Here is a 19,473-nt window from a genome sequence, read left to right on the forward strand (position 1 = left end):
TTGAGTATGTCCCTGGAACTAAATGTCCAAGGCATAGTACAAAGACCATGTCACAAGTTCAAATAGAGGGATGGGCAGGTATGCCAGCAAATGTTAAAGCAGCAGCCTCTACTTAGATTCAGCCCAGTTTTATAAAATTTTCTGACTTTTCCAGAAATCTTTCTTTGTCTTAAAGGGATAGCTCAGTTTTTCAAATGTTGACAATTTAAAGTTAAACACACCCCCCCCCCCCCCCAGTTGAGTTAACCCTGTGCGGGGCCCAATCAAACACATCAGTAGTCTGGATTCAGCCTGCAGGCTCTGATTTAAAAGAAGTGTTCAGGAGATAGAGACACTGTTCTACGGATCTGACTGTCCTCCCTCTCAGGCCATATTAGAAACATGTTGCTACCCAATCATATTACCTTGACATTCTTCTTTTGCTCTTTTGCTGGGTGAATTTTTCTCCTGTTTCACACCCGAATGCATGATTTTCAGTCTTGTCAGTGAACCAAGGGACCCAACATTATTAAGTATCTGTGTGTACAAGCTACGTACTGATAGGCACTCTTGTTTCTCTTCCCAACAACCCTGTGAGCTAAGTGTTGCTGCCTGCACCCCGTTAATAGATGAGGGGGACTGATAAAGGGCCAAGCCAGGGTAAGACATTAAGACTTTGATAGTTGAAGGAAGATCAGATGGAAGCCTTTTTTTTTTTTTTTTTTTTAACTTGCTCTTTTATTATAGACACAAGGGTGTATTTGCTCAGAATACTGGCTTCGGTTCAGTGCTTCAGTTATTTGCCCGGCCAGGATGACCTTGTGATTCAGCTGCTGCTTCCCCAAGTGTGCTCCCTCACACACTTTCCATCCCCACCCTCTCCGTGCAGCAGACCCCTCTGGACAAAGGTTAAGATGCTCTTCTTTCCCTAATGGGAAATGTTGTTCCTAGGAATTTCTAGGAACCTAAGAATTCAGATGAACAACAGCCTTAAAACCAATGCCAACTATTTGAATCACTAAATATTATGTATGTTTATTCAGATTTGCTAGCCACCTGTAAAAATGTGAACAAGGCTGCAGAAGCTACAGCCAGGGTTTCATGAAACTGGGGGTCTGTGCAGGCCTCTGCCCTTTAGGAAGGCGGAGGCAGGGCTGGTGGCTCAGGATCTCCAGATGCTGACCTCAGTCCTTGCCTGGTCGTGACAGCTAGAACATTCTTGCTTAGCTTGCGGAAAGGAGAGGGGAGGCCTGTTTTTCAGGACACCGGATAAACAGATGCTTTCTGCACCAGAAGGGCTGTTGCACAGACACAAAGCAGTCAGCAAGCCCACAACTCCAGGTCATCAGTGTCAAGGTCACCCTAGCCCTGAGTGTTTGTGAATCAAATTAATTGGAATTGTATCCTTTCCTTGGTGCAGTAGGAAGCATGGCTTCCGGGGTGAAAGGCTTATGAGCTGGTTCAGGGCTTATGAGCTGGGTTAACTTGAAGCAAGTTTTTCTAATTTCAGTTGCCTCATCTATGAAATGAGTATGAAATAGTAATAACACCTTTCAGGATCATAGTGAGGCTTCACGGACCGCTGCGCATGAAAGCAACGTGTGCAGTCTAGGGTTTCATACAAATATCTGATGGTGTTTGCCTTGGAAGCTTTCTTAAAATAAGAATAAAGCAAGCTTTTTATCCACGTGGTAGCACAAACAGACAGACATCCTTGCCTTTGAGGGAAGAGCAAAGAAAACCCGCTCAAGGCACAAAGATGGTTGGAGATACCTGTTCTCTCGGTCCAGCTGTTGAGGAGATTCAGAGAAGCTGCAGGTTAGGAGAAGTCCTCAGCTAGACCTCCAGCTCCTGGAAACACCTCCTCTCTCTCCACAACCAAATAGCAGTGGCCGTTTTTGCAGTGACAGGAGGCATCTCAGCCCTGGGTCCCTCCATGGGGCTCCTTAAGTTGAAACAGTGTAACTTTGATCTGACTTTTCCCTGAGTTAGAAGAATGTTGTAATAAGAGATGATGTTCTCCAGTGGCCTGGTACACAACTTTTTCTAGGAATGGCCACAAATACCCCATTTAATTGACCTGCCAAACGCTATTCCTATATTCAGTAGGAAGTTGGTGGTGGTTAATAATCTGTGAAGCTGTGAAAATCACCCATCTCCTACACTTTAACTACTTTTCTGGGTGAATTTAGACATATGCTAGGAGAGGGAAACAGACTTTGAGAAAAGAATTCATATTTGCGTTGGGAGCCCAAGATAAGTTGGTGGGGCCAGAGGACGGGCTCCACTCCCCCTGAAGCAGAAGAGAAAGGGTCCCCAGGAAAAGGAAGCAGGAAGCTGTCTGAGAAACAGGGAGGACTGTGAAGGGAGCAGATATCAGAATAGGGGAAACCTGCCAGAGGTGCTAAACCTGCAAGTGTGATCTGTGAATTGCTGTTTTCAATCACAACTATAATACACGAAGAAACTCACGGGTACTAGAGGCAAAGTTTCTTACCGATTTCAGAGGGACCTACCCCAGTATTTAAAAAAAAATTTTTTTAACATTTCATTTTTTGAGAGACAGGGGGAGCCAGCCGGGGAGGGGCAGAGAGAGAGGGAGACACAGAATCTGAAGCAGGCTCCAGGCTTCGAGCTGTCAGCACAGAGTCAGACGCAGGGCTCGAACGAACGAACGAACCGTGAGATCATGGCCTGAGCCGAAGTTGTACACTTAACTGACTGAGCAACCCAGGTGCCTCTACCCCAGTATTTTATAGAGCCTGACCGTGGGCTCTTTGCTCATAGCTACGCGGGTGGGAGCAACGAGTGGTCCAGGCCTGACCGATGTGAACTGGTGTGCAGTTACAGGGAAACTTGCTCAGGCCTTGGAAACTTTATGCCCTGGAGCCTGAGAAGAGAATGCTTGGCGTTATTCTCATGCAAAGGGACATTTAGAAAGTCCTTAGGATGCAGCCTGGAAACCACAGGCCCTTCAGAATGGTATCATATTCACATTCTGGAGGTTGGGGGCCAAATCTCAGAAACCTCGCCAACTGGCACAGGAGCCCAGTTTAACATGCTGCAGGGCACAAAACGTGGAACTAGAATGCCATGAATCAGGATGCTTCACTCTGCTTGCAGGGAGGTTTGCCTTCTGCCTCGGTCCCATTTCAAAGACTCTGTTAATAAATGCTTGCCTGGGAGCACAGAACAACACTGGGCCAGGCCGCTGGGTATAAGCAAAACCACCGGGAGAGGACCCTAAGGCCTCTCCCTTGGGTGGGGCGGGATGATTGGAATCTGAGGAAGAGGCAGTGAGTCAGGGAGTGTTGAAATGAGGTCGCCAAGGCCTAGGATTAAAGCCAGGCCACCCTGCCCTGTGTATAATGTATGGATGATTCCTCCTCCCAGTTTCCTGCACTGGTGGGACATCCTTATTTCTAGGGGAATCCTCTGTTGTCTGTCACCAGCCATTCCATTCTACCCTGACAGCGGAGTGCAGCAGAATCGCCTAAGGATGCACTTACAAGGGGCCTCATGCCATGGCCCACCCAGGCCCCGTCATCAGAATCCTGGAGCCCCACTGACCTGGGCGAGGCAGCCAGGTACACAGGCAATTCTGATTCATCGTGCTGGGTGTGGCCTCCCAAGGATAAATACAAGAGCAGCTGCTATTTTTGGGGTGCCTTGGTCCTCTGATAAACACTACATGGGCATCAGCAAAGTGGCTCCTCAAAAACCATCATCTCCTCAAATTATGCAGAAGAAAGCTTGGGCTCATAGAGGTTAAGTGATCAGCCCAGTTTCACCCAGCTAGTAAGTGGCAGAGGCAGGGTCCAAACCCAGGAATATGAAGCATGACGATGAGGCTGGATGTCAAAGTTCAGCACACAGTTAAAAACACAGGTTTATTTGTACAGTTGACCCAAAGCCACCTCTGACCAAAGCCCTGTCTAAATCTTGGAGCCAAGCCCTTGGGAGCATTCCAAGTGTGGCAGAGCTCAGGCAGAGCACCTTGGTGCCCACGTGGTGGACACCGTGGAGCCTGGGGGTTGCGGGCATGTTTTGTAGCCCTGCCTGGTCCTAGGCCCTTATGGCAGAGATGCTTTTTGCAAGTGCGGCCCTTCCAGAAAGTTGAGTCAGTCTGGGTTTGCTGCAGGCGCCACGGTGCCCCCAAGACTTTGCTGAGCCCTTGCATAGTACGAGGGAGGCATACCTACTGTCCACCTGCTTCTATGAGTCACAAAACTGCCACCCGGCCTGCCAGCTCTGCATTTTCCCCCACTCGCCACCGTGCCAAGACAGAACTTAGCCATATATGGCAGGGGCACCACTAGTGCTTTTCCCTAGGCTGCCTGCCTTTTGGAATATGTCCTTGGACAACCAGCCGGGTTAAAGCTCAAGGTCCAGGAGGTTTCATTTCCTTTTTACCAGGTGGCTGGGGAGCGAGAGAAAAAGAGCAGCCTTGGCTCCAAGGGCTCAGGCCCGAGAGGAGAGTCAACCCCCAAACATGTGGTGGGGGTACAGGATTAGCAAGTGCCCTGGGCGCCCCGGTTGAGGCCAGAGAGAGGTAAAGGAGGGAAAGATAGAGTTCTGTTAAATATTCAGGCTTTAGGCTGCTCAGTGTATCCCCTTTGACATTTGTAGGGGGTTCATCATTGAGAGTCTTTCAGCTGAAAGGTTCCCACTTTTTCTTGAATAAAGGCTTCCTTATCTGCCTAACTAACATTCCTCAAATGATTGCAAACCTCGATAGCACCTAAAAATGCACCCTTTGTGCAAAGTTCTCCAGAGGCACTCTCCTTTGCTGTTTTCTGTTGCCAGGACTTGAATCAGTGTAATAGTTGGGTAAGAGAGCCAAAATGAAATAAAATCAAACCTTCTATTAAAGGACATAGCAGTAATATTAAACTACACACGTAATGTGGCCTGTGCTTGCATACGCTCATATGTGCCGGAGGCCCCCTAACTACTGCAAATGTTTATGTATATTTGTTTCCTCTCAGAAGATGCTAGAAAAGGCTCCATTGTGCTGCGTGTTGGGGTGGATGGATGAAACTAGTACTGGGTTTCTGCAAAGGAAAGATTTATGAAGGAGCTCCAATGGGAGGGCATTCTCGTAACTACCTCACAGAGCCCGTGATGACTGGGAAAAATGCATCCTTTTCCCCTAAGTAATGCAAACTTTAGGAATGTTTAAACAACTTACATTCTTTTCAGGTTTCAGGTAAAAACAATACCTGACAATGTCGAGCAAAACAGCAAGCACCAACAACATCGCCCAGGCAAGGAGAACTGTGCAGCAGTTGAGAATGGAAGCCTCCATTGAGAGAATAAAGGTAAGAGGCCTGGATGGGATCAGACGTGTTTTCTGGTCAGGCCCCTCTGCTCCCCACGGCGGGGCCACGTTTCCGAGAAGGCAGTGCTATTCCCTGCGGCTTGGGGCCAGGATTTTCCTAGGGCCGGCTGAGAGCCTCAGAATCTAACGTCCATTTCTGCCCAGCCTGGGCTTCATTTCAAAAGCACAGGCAAGCCAAAGTGTCTGAGTTAGCCTCTCTGTTGGAACAGAAAACCTAGACCCAATGACAGGATTCCCCAAGAACCTACCTTCCCTGAAGGAACACAGCCAAGTCCCGTGATCTCTGTGTTCTGCACTGGGACAGCGGTTCTAGATGGATTTTATAAACACCCTTGTTATCCCTCTGGAATTTACTAAGTGCGTTAGAGTATAGTCTGGCATAGCAAGTCAACACTCGGGGTCTCCTTTTTTAAGACTACGCCACTTTTTTAAATGTGTGTGCACTATTTTAATGACCACATTCTGTACCTGGGGTGAGTAATGCCAGCCTTAGTTGTGATCTATGAGAAAGGGGAAGGCATTTGTTAGGTCACCTGACTTCGAAGTCTTTTCTCCCCAAATCCCAAGAGAGAACTAGGCAGTGTGTGCCCTGGAATGTTGTGAGTAATGCTGTTTCCTAGAAACTGAAGCAGTCACCTGATACATTCCTCTGGGCCTGGAGATAGTCACCTGTCTTCAAAACATGAGGCTGCTTATGCTGTATTTGACGGGACTCAGCTGCCCTGTGTTCCTTGCCTGAGGACACTGATCTGATTAGTCTGTGGAATAGCCCACCCAGACTTCTGAACAGGGTGTGGCATTTTCTGTTTTTAATTCATGCCAGAGAAAGGCACTGAATCTTCCCATTCTGGTTTTATCCCTCCTTTTATTTTTCTAAGACCAACCTTTAACAGTAGAACCTAAAGCTCTTCTCTCAAGAATACGGACTCCAAGCCCATAATTCAGTTCCAATTTTGTATCAAATACAAACTAAGATACAGCCTTCCCTTGATTCACATATACTTCCCCATTCCCACGCTTATTTTGAAAAGCATCAAACCTGTAAAAGAGCTATCACAACAAACACCCATATACCCTTTGCCACGATTCACCAATTATTAACATTTTGCCTCATTTGCTTTTTCTGTGTCTTGTACACACACCCACACAACACATACCCTTTAAACCACTTGAAAGTTATTTGCAAACATCGTGACTCTTCACCCTTAAATACTTCACCTTCCCCATAACCACACTACAGTTTATAACATTTGGGATCATCTAATAATATCTAACACACAGTCCACTTTTGAAGAATCCAGGCCACTCATTTCGCAGAATGGCCCTCCCATGGGATACCATTGCTTGCCGATGCTTCGATGCCAGCTAAATGTTTTGGTGGGAATAGTTGCTAGCTGGTGGTGCGTCATCTGTGCTCACCCTAGGAGACACGTGATGTCATTTTTCTCCGATCTTTAAATCCGATCACTTGGTTAAAGAAGCAGAGCTACCAGATTTGTCCGTTTACAAATCTTTTTCCTTTTTAACTGACAAGTAATCTGGGAGAAACGGGGTCTGGAAAGATCACTCCACCAGTCTTCTACGTAGAGGACCAGCATTCAACTACCCTTTTAAAGTTTGTGAATACATTATTTTCTTGTGTGTTTGCTTTGGTTCATCCACACGTCAGGTCTCAAAGGCATCGGCGGACCTCATGTCCTACTGTGAGGAGCACGCCAGGAGCGACCCTTTGCTGATCGGGATACCAACCTCAGAAAACCCTTTCAAGGATAAAAAAACTTGCATCATCTTATAGAGGAACATGGAAACCGTCCCTCGCCTCTTCTCAACAAAGCAAATTATGAGCAGCTCCTTGGAAGACATTTACCTTCAGCTTATTTGGTAACCACTGCTAATAACTAAAATACTCTAACTTGGAACGATTGACTCTGATGTCTTTATTTTCCAAGCTGCCCTTTCTCTAAAACACCTTTTACTCATTTAATACAGAATAACAATCTTCTTTTCCATTTGATAACTATGGTGTCCTGTTGGGTTACTGCTTCAGAAAAGTTGGTCTGGGCCATTTTAAAAAAACATTATCTGCTTTTAAATATATGAATAACCCAGTCATATCAAGACTTAAATTACCTAAGTACCTGTCTAGGTTAAAATGCCAAGAATAACTTAATGAAACCTTTATATCATAGTATGTTTTTAATAGGGTTGTGCCAACCTGTACAGTGTACATGGGTGAGGAGTGTTTTGTGTATATATATATGTCTTTGTATATACACATATCAATGCTATTTCCTTTTTAAAATTTCTCTCTCCATGCCATCAGTTCGACTCCAGAAGTTATACCTTTGTCTTGAGCTGTATGTAGATAGAATAAAAGTTTTTCATATAGTTATTGTACAAAAAGATATCCACTGTAATTGAGTTGTGAAGAAATGTTGCTGACCTCTTAGGCTAGAATTAACTATACCGATTAAAATTTAAAAACTGAACTAAAAACCCTCTTATCAGGTATTGACAAGGGAACCTAAAAAGGCTCCCATGATCCTGAGTCTAGAAGAGGGGGGAGGCCTCTGGGCCAGACTCTGGAGAGTGGAGAGACACCTCTGAAATGTCCACCCTAATGCCTAGAGTACACATGAGCCCCGCCCAGAGGAGAGCAGGAATGTGTGAAAACCAGCTGCTTTTCTCAGCCAAACTTTGTAATTTCACTCTCTCTGCCCTGCCCTTTGTCTTTCCTCTCCCACTAGAACATCTCTTTCCAGAGGTGGTATTCACCTCCCCAACCCCAAGTGGGTGGAACATGGTGGGATGGAAATACATGAAACACAACAGTATCAGGCACTTTTCAAATAGCTATAGTGCCAGTGTGTTCCCTACCTTGTCCACAAACCACCCGAGGCAGGCTTGGATTCAGGGGTACATGACTTGGGCTTCAGGGTTCCAGCAGCAGGTTCCTTGATTTTCCTCTGGACATGAGTACAGCCCTCACATCCTTGGAATTTCCAGTGGGCATCCCAAGAATCTCCTGTGCCCAGAGAGAGTATTTTAACTTTATCAGAGAAAGAGAAAGCGTTCTTAAAAAAAAAAAAAAAAAAAAAAAAGCTCACCTAAGGGCTCAAACCATTCACAAGCCTTTGATATTTTAATTCATCTTTAGTTCATTAAAAATAACTACTGATGAAGGATTAAAAGCTTATTTTCAAAAAGGAGTCAACCCCACATGATATTATACATGGAAAATCCGATAGACTCCACCAAAAGTCTGCTAGAACTGATACAGGAATTCAGCAAAGTTGCAGGATACAAAATCAATGTACAGAAATCAGTTGCATTCTTATACACTAACAATGAAGCAACAGAAAGACAAATAAAGAAACTGATCCCATTCACAATTGCACCAAGAAGCATAAAATACCTACGAATAAATCTAACCAAAGATGTAAAGGATCTGTATGCTGAAAACTATAGAAAGCTTATGAAGGAAATTGAAGAAGATTTAAAGAAATGGAAAGACATTCCCTGCTCATGGATTGGAAAAATAAATATTGTCAAAATGTCAATACTACCCAAAGCTATCTACACATTCAATGCAATCCCAATCAAAATTGCACCAGCATTCTTCTCGAAACTAGAACAAGCCATCCTAAAATTCATATGGAACCACAAAAGGCCCCGAATAGCCAAAGGAATTTTGAAGAAGAAGACCAAAGCAGGAGGCATCACAATCCCAGACTTTAGCCTCTACTACAAAGCTGTCATCATCAAGACAGCATGGTATTGGCACCAAAACAGACACATAGACCAATGGAATAGAATAGAAACCCCAGAACTAGACCCACAAACGTATGGCCAACTCATCTTTGACAAAGCAGGAAAGAACATCCAATGGTAAAAAGACAGCCTCTTTAACAAATGGTGCTGGGAGAACTGGACAGCAACATGCAGAAGGTTGAAACTAGACCACTTTCTCACACCATTCACAAAAATAAACTCAAAATGGATAAAGGACCTAAATGTGAGACAGGAAACCATCAAAACCTTAGAGGAGAAAGCAGGAAAAGACCTCTCTGACCTCAGCCGTAGCAATCTCTTACTCGACACATCCCCAAAGGCAAGGGAATTAAAAGCAAAAGTGAATTACTGGGACCTTATGAAGATAAAAAGCTTCTGCACAGCAAAGGAAACAACCAACAAAACTAAAAGGCAACCAACGGAATGGGAAAAGATATTCGCAAATGACATATCGGACAAAGGGCTAGTATCCAAAATCTATAAAGAGCTCACCAAACTCCACACCCAAAAAACAAATAACCCAGTGAAGAAATGGGCAGAAAACATGAATAGACACTTCTCTAAAGAAGACATCCGGATGGCCAACAGGCACATGAAAAAATGTTCAGCGTCGCTCCTTATCAGGGAAATACAAATCAAAACCACACTCAGGTATCACCTCACGCCAGTCAGAGTGGCCAAAATGAACAAATCAGGAGACTATAGATGCTGGAGAGGATGTGGAGAAACGGGAACCCTCTTGCACTGTTGGTGGGAATGCAAATTGGTGCAGCCGCTCTGGAAAGCAGTGTGGAGGTTCCTCAGAAAATTAAAAATAGACCTACCCTATGACCCAGCAATAGCACTGCTAGGAATTTATTCAAGGGATACAAGAGCACTGATGCATAGGGCCACTTGTACCCCAATGTTCATAGCAGCACTCTCAACAATAGCCAAATTATGGAAAGAGCTTAAATGTCCATCAACTGATGAATGGATAAAGAAATTGTGGTTTATATACACAATGGAATATTACGTGGCAATGAGAAAAAATGAAATATGGCCTTTTGTAGCAACGTGGATGGAACTGGAGAGTGTGATGCTAAGTGAAATAAGCCATACAGAGAAAGACAGATACCATATGGTTTCATACTTATGTGGATCCTGAGAAACTTAACAGGAACCCATGGGGGAGGGGAAGGAAAAAAAAAAAAAAAGAGGTTAGAATGGGAGAGAGCCAAAGCATAAGAGACTGTTAAAAACTGAGAACAAACTGAGGGTTGATGGGGGGTGGGAGGGAGGGGAGGGTGGGTGATGGGTATTGAGGAGGGCACCTTTTGGGATGAGCACTGGGTGTTGTATGGAAACCAATTTGTCAATAAATTTCAGAAAAAATAAATAAATAAATAAATAAATAAAAAAAAAAAAAAAAAAAAAAAAAAAAAAAAAAAAAGGAGTCAACCCCAAAATGGAATTATTTCTGATGGTTTTCCCTAGTTCTGTACAATCTTGCCCTGCAACACAAGCCCCTTTTAAAACCTAATGTCTGGTTTTAAGTATTAAGCGGATTGTGGGTGAACAAATGTAGTGCTATTTTTAAACTGTTCAAATATATAGTCAGTATTTCCCCAGTCACCTATCTGTTCAGTATTGTGAACTGCCCTCACTTTTCCAAGATCATGTGAAAATCATGCCACTGGCCTTATCCTCTTGTCCTCTGCCTCTGGGTTTTGCAATATGACCAGTTTCCACATAAATTGTAGGCACCTGTTTAGGAGAGATAAAGGTGAAATTTGAAATGTACACGAAAAAGACAACATTGCATTTAATGCTTCACTTAATGAGACATTTTCTTTTAATAAGTATATTTTTCTACTGATAGTTTCAGAACACTAATCTTATTTTCACTCTGATTTTTAACATGTTTCTTTAAATATTTATAATACAGCTTGTTAAATATTTTTATGAAATTTTATTATACCTTTTCATTATATGTGCACTTTTTCAGTAGCAAGCATAGTTCATTGCTTAGTACTAAGTTATGTTCTTTTACCTAATGGAAAACAAATATGTTTTGCTCCCTATTTGTTAATGTGCTTATAGTGGTAAGGAATGGACTTGAGGTCCCTGGAGATTTCATTTTTCCTGGTCAGATATCATAAAGGCTAGGAGTATAAATATCATGTAGCTTCCTAATGATGTATAGGGCATGTTTAAGAAAAGTGAAATCACATCCTTTGATGCTGGACCCAGTGGGGAAAAATTGTAGTTAAATGTTGATTTACTTAAAACTAGACGTCTATGTGAGAAAGTACATGTATAGGACATATAGAAATCACTTTTATTTGTCAGGCTTTATTTTACTTATGAAACACCATTTTTAACTGTTCTACAGCAGCTGGTTTATGATAATGGACAAATGCCCAGTACGTGTTGTTTTTCCAACTACCACTATAAAAACACAATCACATATATACATGCAACTTTTGGCTTCATATCTGTGAAGCTATTTAAATGTGTTCATTATACTTTTGCCTTTAATGCTGTTTCTGTTAACGGTGACTTTTTTTCATTCTTATATGTTCATTAGTGCATAAATCTGTCCAATTGAGGCCTCAGGACCACGGCAAGATATGCTAGATAAAATTTCATGACTCCAAAGTATTTTACAGAAACACATTATTCCAGTTTGTTCACCAAGTATAGGTTGTGGCTATTTTTTCTTCTACAGAGAATCAGGTTTTTACATTTCCTTACCTTATGAAAATGAAAGTGCCATAATTATCTTTTAAAGGAAGGACCTGCCTTCTTTCCATACTGTTTTTGTACTTTACTAATCTTTATCAAAGAAATTATACCAGTGACTTAGTAATTTTGAGGCATAGGTTAGTTTAGGTAGTAGAGGATGCAGCAAACTTTTTCTTCAGATGCCTTCTTCTCAGCTAATTTACAACTAAGTGTCATCTGATTACTCCAACTATTGATTGAAGATCTGTAGAAGCCCAAGAAATGAACTATAGTACATGTCTGTCCTTCTCCATAAAATATAATACTGGAGTGTGTTATGAATTGTATTGATTTCTTTTATGATAGATCTATTAACAGGAACAAAATAGGTGAATCAAAGAGAATTAAGTGTAAATGAAAATAGAGCACTTACCTAAAGTTGGGTGGCCTGGATCATAGCCTTGGATCCTTTTTTAGCCAATGTGGTGCCGCTGTGTCGTGTGACTCTGAACAAGGCACTTCATCTCGCTGGGCCTCCGTTTTGCCATCTGTAAAACAAGGGGCTTGAAGTAGATGATGGTGGACACCCCCCTGCCCCCGCACCTCCACTCTCCAAAGCCTCAGTCCAATGGCCTACCCCTCTACAGGTCCTGCCAATGTGTTGGTGCTATAAGCTGCTTCAAATATAAAATGGTTCGTCTATCATATATGCTCATTTAATAGCTTATGAAAGTCCTTTTTGTTATAAAGCTTTTTCTGGTTTTATGGACTTGATTACTGTAATGTTTTGTTTTTAGCCATGTAACTCTAAATATCATTCACTTGTCCCAGTAATCTGGGATGGGATTTTGTTATTTTATGGCATTCTTTGGCTACTCATCTGTCCAGCATCTTATTAACCTAAGCACTGTGATCATTGTTTGGAAAGCTGTCCTATGGAAAGAATAGAAACATTTCCTTCACATGTACTTCACAGATTCAAAAGAAGTTTCATTAAAACATCCTTCTCTTTACTGGATCCGTGCCTCACTGTATCATCCTACTCGTGTTTTGCTCAATAAATTAATAGAAGACCAGCTCTCTTCCATTCTCCTTCATTCAGTTACCATTTTCTTAACACCTGCTGAGAGCCAGATGTTGAATACCAGGCTCTGACCCTCCAATGAGTAAGACTCACACCAGCCCGTGCAAAGCTCACAGTCCGGAGCAAGGAGGGTGGCATGGCAGATAGAGAAACTGACAATCGAGTAGCAGAGTACCCTGTGTGAAGGTGAGCACATGGTACTGTGAGAGCCCAGAGGAGGAAGGACCAGCTCCACAACAGTGAGGTCTGAGGAGGCTTCCAAGGGAGGTGATGTGTGAGCTGGGTCTTGAGAAAAGAAGAAATTTTGTAAGCACTAGAATGAAGTCTTGGAAGAAAGTGAGGGAAGAGGAGGAGAGTGGGCTCAAAACTAGAGTGCAGAGTAATTCCCAAACTACTTGTTTGTCCTGCAAGCAACAGGAAGGCAGTGGAGGTTATTAAAGAGGAATGATGTAATGGTATCCAATGTGTAGAGAGGGTGGTTTCCCAGCCTGAGACCCAGCTGTGACCATGGAAACAGATAACAAATGAAAAAGCCATTACGCTCACAATGACTCATACTCACCAAGTATTTGCCAAAGGTACCCTGCCTCCTCCTCAATTCCTTCCCCTAAGGCTGGGATTCCCTTAGAGATGAAGGAACAATATCATCATCCATGAAGGAAAAAAAGGCAGCCAGTGAGTGTCCGGTTATGGATTTGGGCAGCTACAGAGATGACCCTGGCTTCTGAGAATCAGTACATACACACTATAAAGGGTAGGAGCAAAAGAGTCCTTCAGCCCTTTCTAGGAAAGGACTGAAGAATTGAGATTTTGATCATGAAAAACAGCAGCTAACATGCACTTTCACTGGTTCAGACCAAAGTATCAGAAGTTCCTGTGACTTTCAGTGGAGGACAATTGTACTAGGAGATGGGACTGGGTAGGGGTGAATTTAAAACAAAGTGAGGGAAGAGAAGGTAATGAAAGGATAGACAATGTAAGTAAACATGGCAGATGAAATGTTATACTACCTTAATGTTAAGAACAAGGAACTCAAACCTACAGGTGATGGTGGTAGCTTGGTGTGGAGATTCATGTCACGTGGCTTTCCAACTCTCCAAGATACGGGGGGTGAACACCTTCTCATTGGCAAGATGGTCAGTTACAACATACATATACATGTGTATAGTATTTATAAGCCACCTTATTTGGTGGTGGTAGACACCTGTTGAGGATTTCTCCCTCCTTCCTTCCCTGTCCCTAGGTTTACAAACCTTTGGCTTACAGCTCTGTAGAACCTGATTCCACCATCAGCTATACCCATCTTTGCACCATCTAGCATGGATATCACCTTTAGCTTGTCTTCAGAGCATGGCCCTACTGGCTACTTTACCTCTTTACCACTGTAAGCAGCAAACAACCTTTGCCTTCAGATGAGCCCTTCTGCTATTCCAATTACTATCTCCTTATCAGAGTCATTCATGTCTATCAAGGCCGTTTAACTGTAGGCCAGCCTTGGCCAAACATGCACAGTTGGTCTCAAGAACCCTTCAATTATCAATTTTTTCAGAAACCAATATTCTCTTTATCCTGAGGGAAAATGCAATCCAAATAAATTCATTCTAAAATGCTAATGACTTAATGGTTAGAAGATCACTATGGAAAGAGCCATGTTTAGCATAAAGGAGAAGTTAATAGTAAAGTTTTAGATATCATTAAGAATTATTCATATGAAGCATTCCTATACCCTATAAATCCTAATCTTCTTAATTATAAAAGCAAGTAATTGAAATCATTGAGATGCATAATGGCAAGATCCCAGGCTTGGAGGTCTAAGAAATTTGCAGCCAAAACATCTATGTACAAGTTGCTACTTCTGGTCTCTAGATCCGGTCACCCCCCCCATCCTTCCACACACACATCCTACTTAGGTAGAAATGACAGCTTCATTCACTAAGAGACTTTAAATCTGGTCCTAACATAAAATATTCATCCTGTGACATCATGGGGGACCCTGTGGATCTAGAAGTTGTTGTTCTACTGGGGGCAAGCCTAAGGCACTCACTGGAAGAACATGGCCAGCAGTACCTGCTTTGTTCCTGGCACTGACTGGCACAGAGCATTCATGTCTCCTGGGATCTGGTTAAGGATAACCCTAAGTAAAAGTTGGCATGTGAACAAAAGAGAAAACCCAGAAATAAACCCATGCTTATATGGCCAATCTATGGCGAAGGAGGCAAGAATATACAATGAGGAAAAGAGTCTCTTTGATAGTGCTGGGAAAACTAGACAGCTACATGCATAAGAATGAAACTGGACCACTTTTTACATTATATACAAATAAAATGGATTAAAGACCTAAATAAGAGACACAAAACCATAAAATACCTAGAAGAAAACATTGGCAATGATTTCCTTAACATCGGCCTTAGCAACATTTTTCTGGATATGTCTCCCCAAGACATAACAAAAACAAAAGCAAAAATAAACTATTGGGACTACACCAAAATAGACTTTTGCACAGGGTAGGAAACTAGCAAAATGAAAGGCAACTTACTGGGAGAAGAGACTTGCAAATAATATATCTGAAAAGGGGTTAATATCTAGAATAAATAAAAAACTTATTCAACTCAATACACACACACACTAATAATCCAATTAAAACTGGGCAGAGGACCTGAATAGACATTTTTCCAAAGAAGACATTCAGGTGGCAAACAGACTCATGAAGAGGTGCTCAACATCACTAAGCATCAGAGAAATGCGAGTCAAAACCACAATGAGGCATCACCTCACACCTGTCAGAATGACTAGAATCAAAAAGTCAAGAAATAATATGTGTTGGTTAGGGTGTAGAGAAGAGGAATCCTCTTACACTGTTGGTGGGAATACAAATATTCACAAATACACTGTGAAAAACAGTATGGAGTTTCCTAAAAAAACAAAAACAAAAAACCCCTATCCAGTAATTTACCTGCGAGGTATTTACCCAAAGAAAACAAAACGCTACTTTGAAAAGATATATGCACCCCTATGTTTATTGCATTTTTAAAAATTTTAATTCTAGTGTAATTAATATGCAGTGCTATATTAGTTTCAGGTATACAATATAATGATTCAACAATTCTATATATTACTGAGTGCTCATCAAGATAAATGTACTCTTAATCCCCCTTCACCTATTTCGCCCATCCACCTCACCTACTTCCCCTATGGTAACCATCTGTTCTCTATAGTTAAGAGTCTGGGGTTTTTTTTGTTTCTCTTTTTTGCCTTTGTTCATTTGTTTTGTTTTTCAGGTTCCACATATGTGAAATCATACAGTATTAGTCTTTCTCTGACTTATTTTGCTTAGTGTAAAATCCTTCTAGATCCATCTATGCTGTTGCAATTGGCAACATTTCATTCTTTTTTATGGCTGAATAATATTCCATTATATATATATATATATATACACACACACACACATATATATGTACATATATGTATACATATATATATGTGCATGTGTATATATGTGTGTATATATATATGTGTGTATATATATGCATATATATATATATATATATATATATAAAACACTTCTTTATCCATGGACATTTGGTTGCTTCCATGTCTTGGCTATTGTAAATAATGCTACACTGTAGCCAAATTATGGAGGCAGCCCAAGTATCCATGGATAAATGAATGGATGAAGATGTGAGATACACACACAATGGGCTACTACCTCAGACATAAAAAAGAATGAAATCTTGACATTTGCAAGCACATGGATGGATCTAGAGGGTATAAGGTTCAGTGAAATAAGTCAGAGAAAGACAAGTACCATACGATTTCACTCCTATGTGGAATCTAAAAAACAAAACAAAAAACAGAAACAGACCCATAAATGCAGAGAAGAAATGTGATTGCCAGAGGGGAGGGGGTTGGGGGATGGGCAAAATGGATGAAGGCAAGTGGGAGGTATAAACTTCCAGTAATGAAATGAGTCAGTCATGGAGATAAAAGGGACGACACAAGGAATATAACCACTGATACTGTAATATCACTGTATAGTCACAGATGGTAGCTATACTTGTGGGCATAGCATAACAGAGTTGTGGAATCACCACGATGTATACCTGAAACTAATGTAACACTGCACGTGTGTCAATTTTAAAATCTCACAACAGACCCACGAGGCAGCTACTATTATTATCCCTACTTTACATATGAGGAAATACAAGTGTGAAGAGATCCAAATGCATATTTGCTAGGTCTTTTAAAAACACCAAATTTTTCATGAGCAGCTAGTATGAGGTAAGAGAACACATGTCCTGGAATCAGGAAATGTAGGTTCTAGTCCAACTGCCGCTAATTTGCTATGCAACCTTAGGACCTTTATGACTTCTGGTCCTGCTTCCAGGAAAAAAAAAAAAAAAAAGAAAAAGAAAAAAAGAAAGGATCTACTTTTTAAAAAGGACTTAGTCTAGATAATTGTTAACGTTTCTTCTAACTTTACATTTTATACAAATTTGAGAGAGGTGAGCAATTCACTTTCAGGTGCATTTTGCCATCTCCACCCCAAGTCATTTTATATTTCCTTTCTTGAATTAAAAATCAGGAGAACCAAGTCTAGAGTATGAGGTCAGAGGATATGTGGGTTTGCTGTGTGTAATTATAGGTATTTAAAAGATATTTAAAGAATCACTTCCTGATACTTCAGCTATTGACTCATCAACAGGACTGGAAAGAATTTTTAAGTAAAAATGATTTGCAGAAAGGTATTTTGTCTAGAGGCAATTAATAGAATTAAGAGAGCAAAGTGCCAACAATGCCTTTCTAAGAGGAGTTCAAAAACATAACGACAAAAAAAAAAAAAGCTCAACCAAATTTTAAATGTGAGTAACAGAGAATTTGGTTTTTAGAAGCAAGAAAAAGAAGAATTCATTCATTTGTTAATGCCCTGCTAGGAATGTAGTAGTTCCCACTGGCAGTGTGCTAAATATGTCGTAGGATAAACCCAGAAAAGACAGGGATCTCCCAGGATAGTTGAGGCAGGGGTTATGGGGATAGGTAGTAGGAGGTAAACATAAATTACTATGCATTGTGGTAAATGCTATTATTAGTTGGCTCTGAAGGAACATGACAAAATCACAGCAGGAGATCTAAGCAGAAACAGAAATACGTAATATACCTGATAGAGAATTTAAGGTAATGATCATAAAGCTACTGGTTTCAGAAAAGAGTGGAGGATGTCAGTGCGACCCTTAAAAGGAGATAAAAACTAACATATCAGAGATGAAAAACTCAACAGATGAAATTAAAAATGTAATAGATGGGATAAATAGTAGGCTATAGAAAGCAGAGGAATAGATCAGTGACCTGGAGGATAGAGTAATGGGAAGCAATAAAGTTGAAGAGGTGAAAGACAAACAAATACTGCATAATGAGAACAGACTTAGAGAACTCAGCAACACCATTCAGTATAATAACATGTACATTATAGGGATCCCAGAAGGAGAAGAGAGAGAAAGGGGGGTAGAAAATGTGTTTAAAGAAATAATAGCTGAAAATGTCATGATTCTGGGGAAGTAAACAGAGATTCCCCCAACAAATTCAACCCAAAGAGGTCCACACCAAGACACATAGTAATTAAAATGACCAAAAAAAAAAAAAAAAAAAAAATAGTGATAAAGAGGTTTAAAAGTTGCAAGAGAAAAGAAGACAGTTAAGGAAATCCCATAAGACTATCAGCTGATTTTTCAGCAGAAACTTTGCAGGCCAGGAGGGAGTGGCATGATATATTCAGAGTGTGGAAAGGCAAAAATCTTAAGGTAAGAATAGTCTATCCAGCAAAGCTATCATTCAGAATAGAAGATAAAGAATTTCCCAGACAAACAAAAGTTAAGAATGCATGACCACTAAACCAGCCCTACAAGAAATGTTAAAGGGGACTCTGAGGGGGGAAACAACAATAACAACATAAGAATAAGGAAAATAGGAAGCACAAAAGCAAAATAAATAAGTGAATAAATAAATAAATCTGTAAAAATCAGTCAAGGAAGGAACAAAATAGAAGGATGTAAAATATGATACCAAACATCTGAACCTTGGAGGGAAGAGAAAAATGAGTTCAAAATTAAGCAACCATTAGCTTAATATAGACTGCTACAAGCAGAAGATGTTTTATATAAACTGAATGGTAATCACAAGCCAAAAAACAGTAAATAGGTATGCAAAAAAATGAAGAGTAAGGAATCTAAGTATATCACTAAAGAAAACCGGCAAACCATGAAGAAGAAAAAGAGGAGAAAGGATCAGAGAAAAACTACAGAAACAACCACAAAACAAGTAAAAAAAAAAAAAAAAGCAAATAGTTATCTATCAATAATTATTCTGTATGTAAATGGACTAAATCCTCCAATCAAAAGACATAAGGTGATGTAATGGATAGAAAAACAAGTCATCTATATGTTGCCTAATAGAGACTCATTTCAGACTAAAGACACATGCTGATTGAAAGTGAGGAGATGAAGAAACATTTATCAGGCAAATGGATGTCAAAAGAAAGCTGGAGTAGCAATACTTATATTGGGCAAAATGGACTTTA

General features: G+C 41.0%; 1 protein-coding gene across 6 annotated transcripts in view; it reads left to right on the forward strand.

Annotated features, from left to right (window-relative positions):
• The window catches only part of GNG12 (G protein subunit gamma 12), a 125,081-nt gene extending 117,842 nt beyond the window's left edge, over positions 1–7,239 (forward strand). For all 6 annotated transcript variants that reach the window (XM_047871816.1, XM_047871818.1, XM_047871817.1 and 3 more), the window contains 2 exons: positions 5,182–5,300; positions 6,990–7,239. In XM_047871816.1, the coding sequence (XP_047727772.1) occupies positions 5,208–5,300; positions 6,990–7,115 (219 nt within the window). In that variant the 5' untranslated portion in view covers positions 5,182–5,207 and the 3' untranslated portion in view covers positions 7,116–7,239. The remainder of the gene's footprint in view (positions 1–5,181; positions 5,301–6,989) is intronic.
• Positions 7,240–19,473: the final 12,234 nt, after the last annotated feature.

The sequence above is a fragment of the Prionailurus viverrinus genome, chromosome C1, assembly GCF_022837055.1.
Source record: "Prionailurus viverrinus isolate Anna chromosome C1, UM_Priviv_1.0, whole genome shotgun sequence".
NCBI lineage: Eukaryota > Metazoa > Chordata > Mammalia > Carnivora > Felidae > Prionailurus > Prionailurus viverrinus.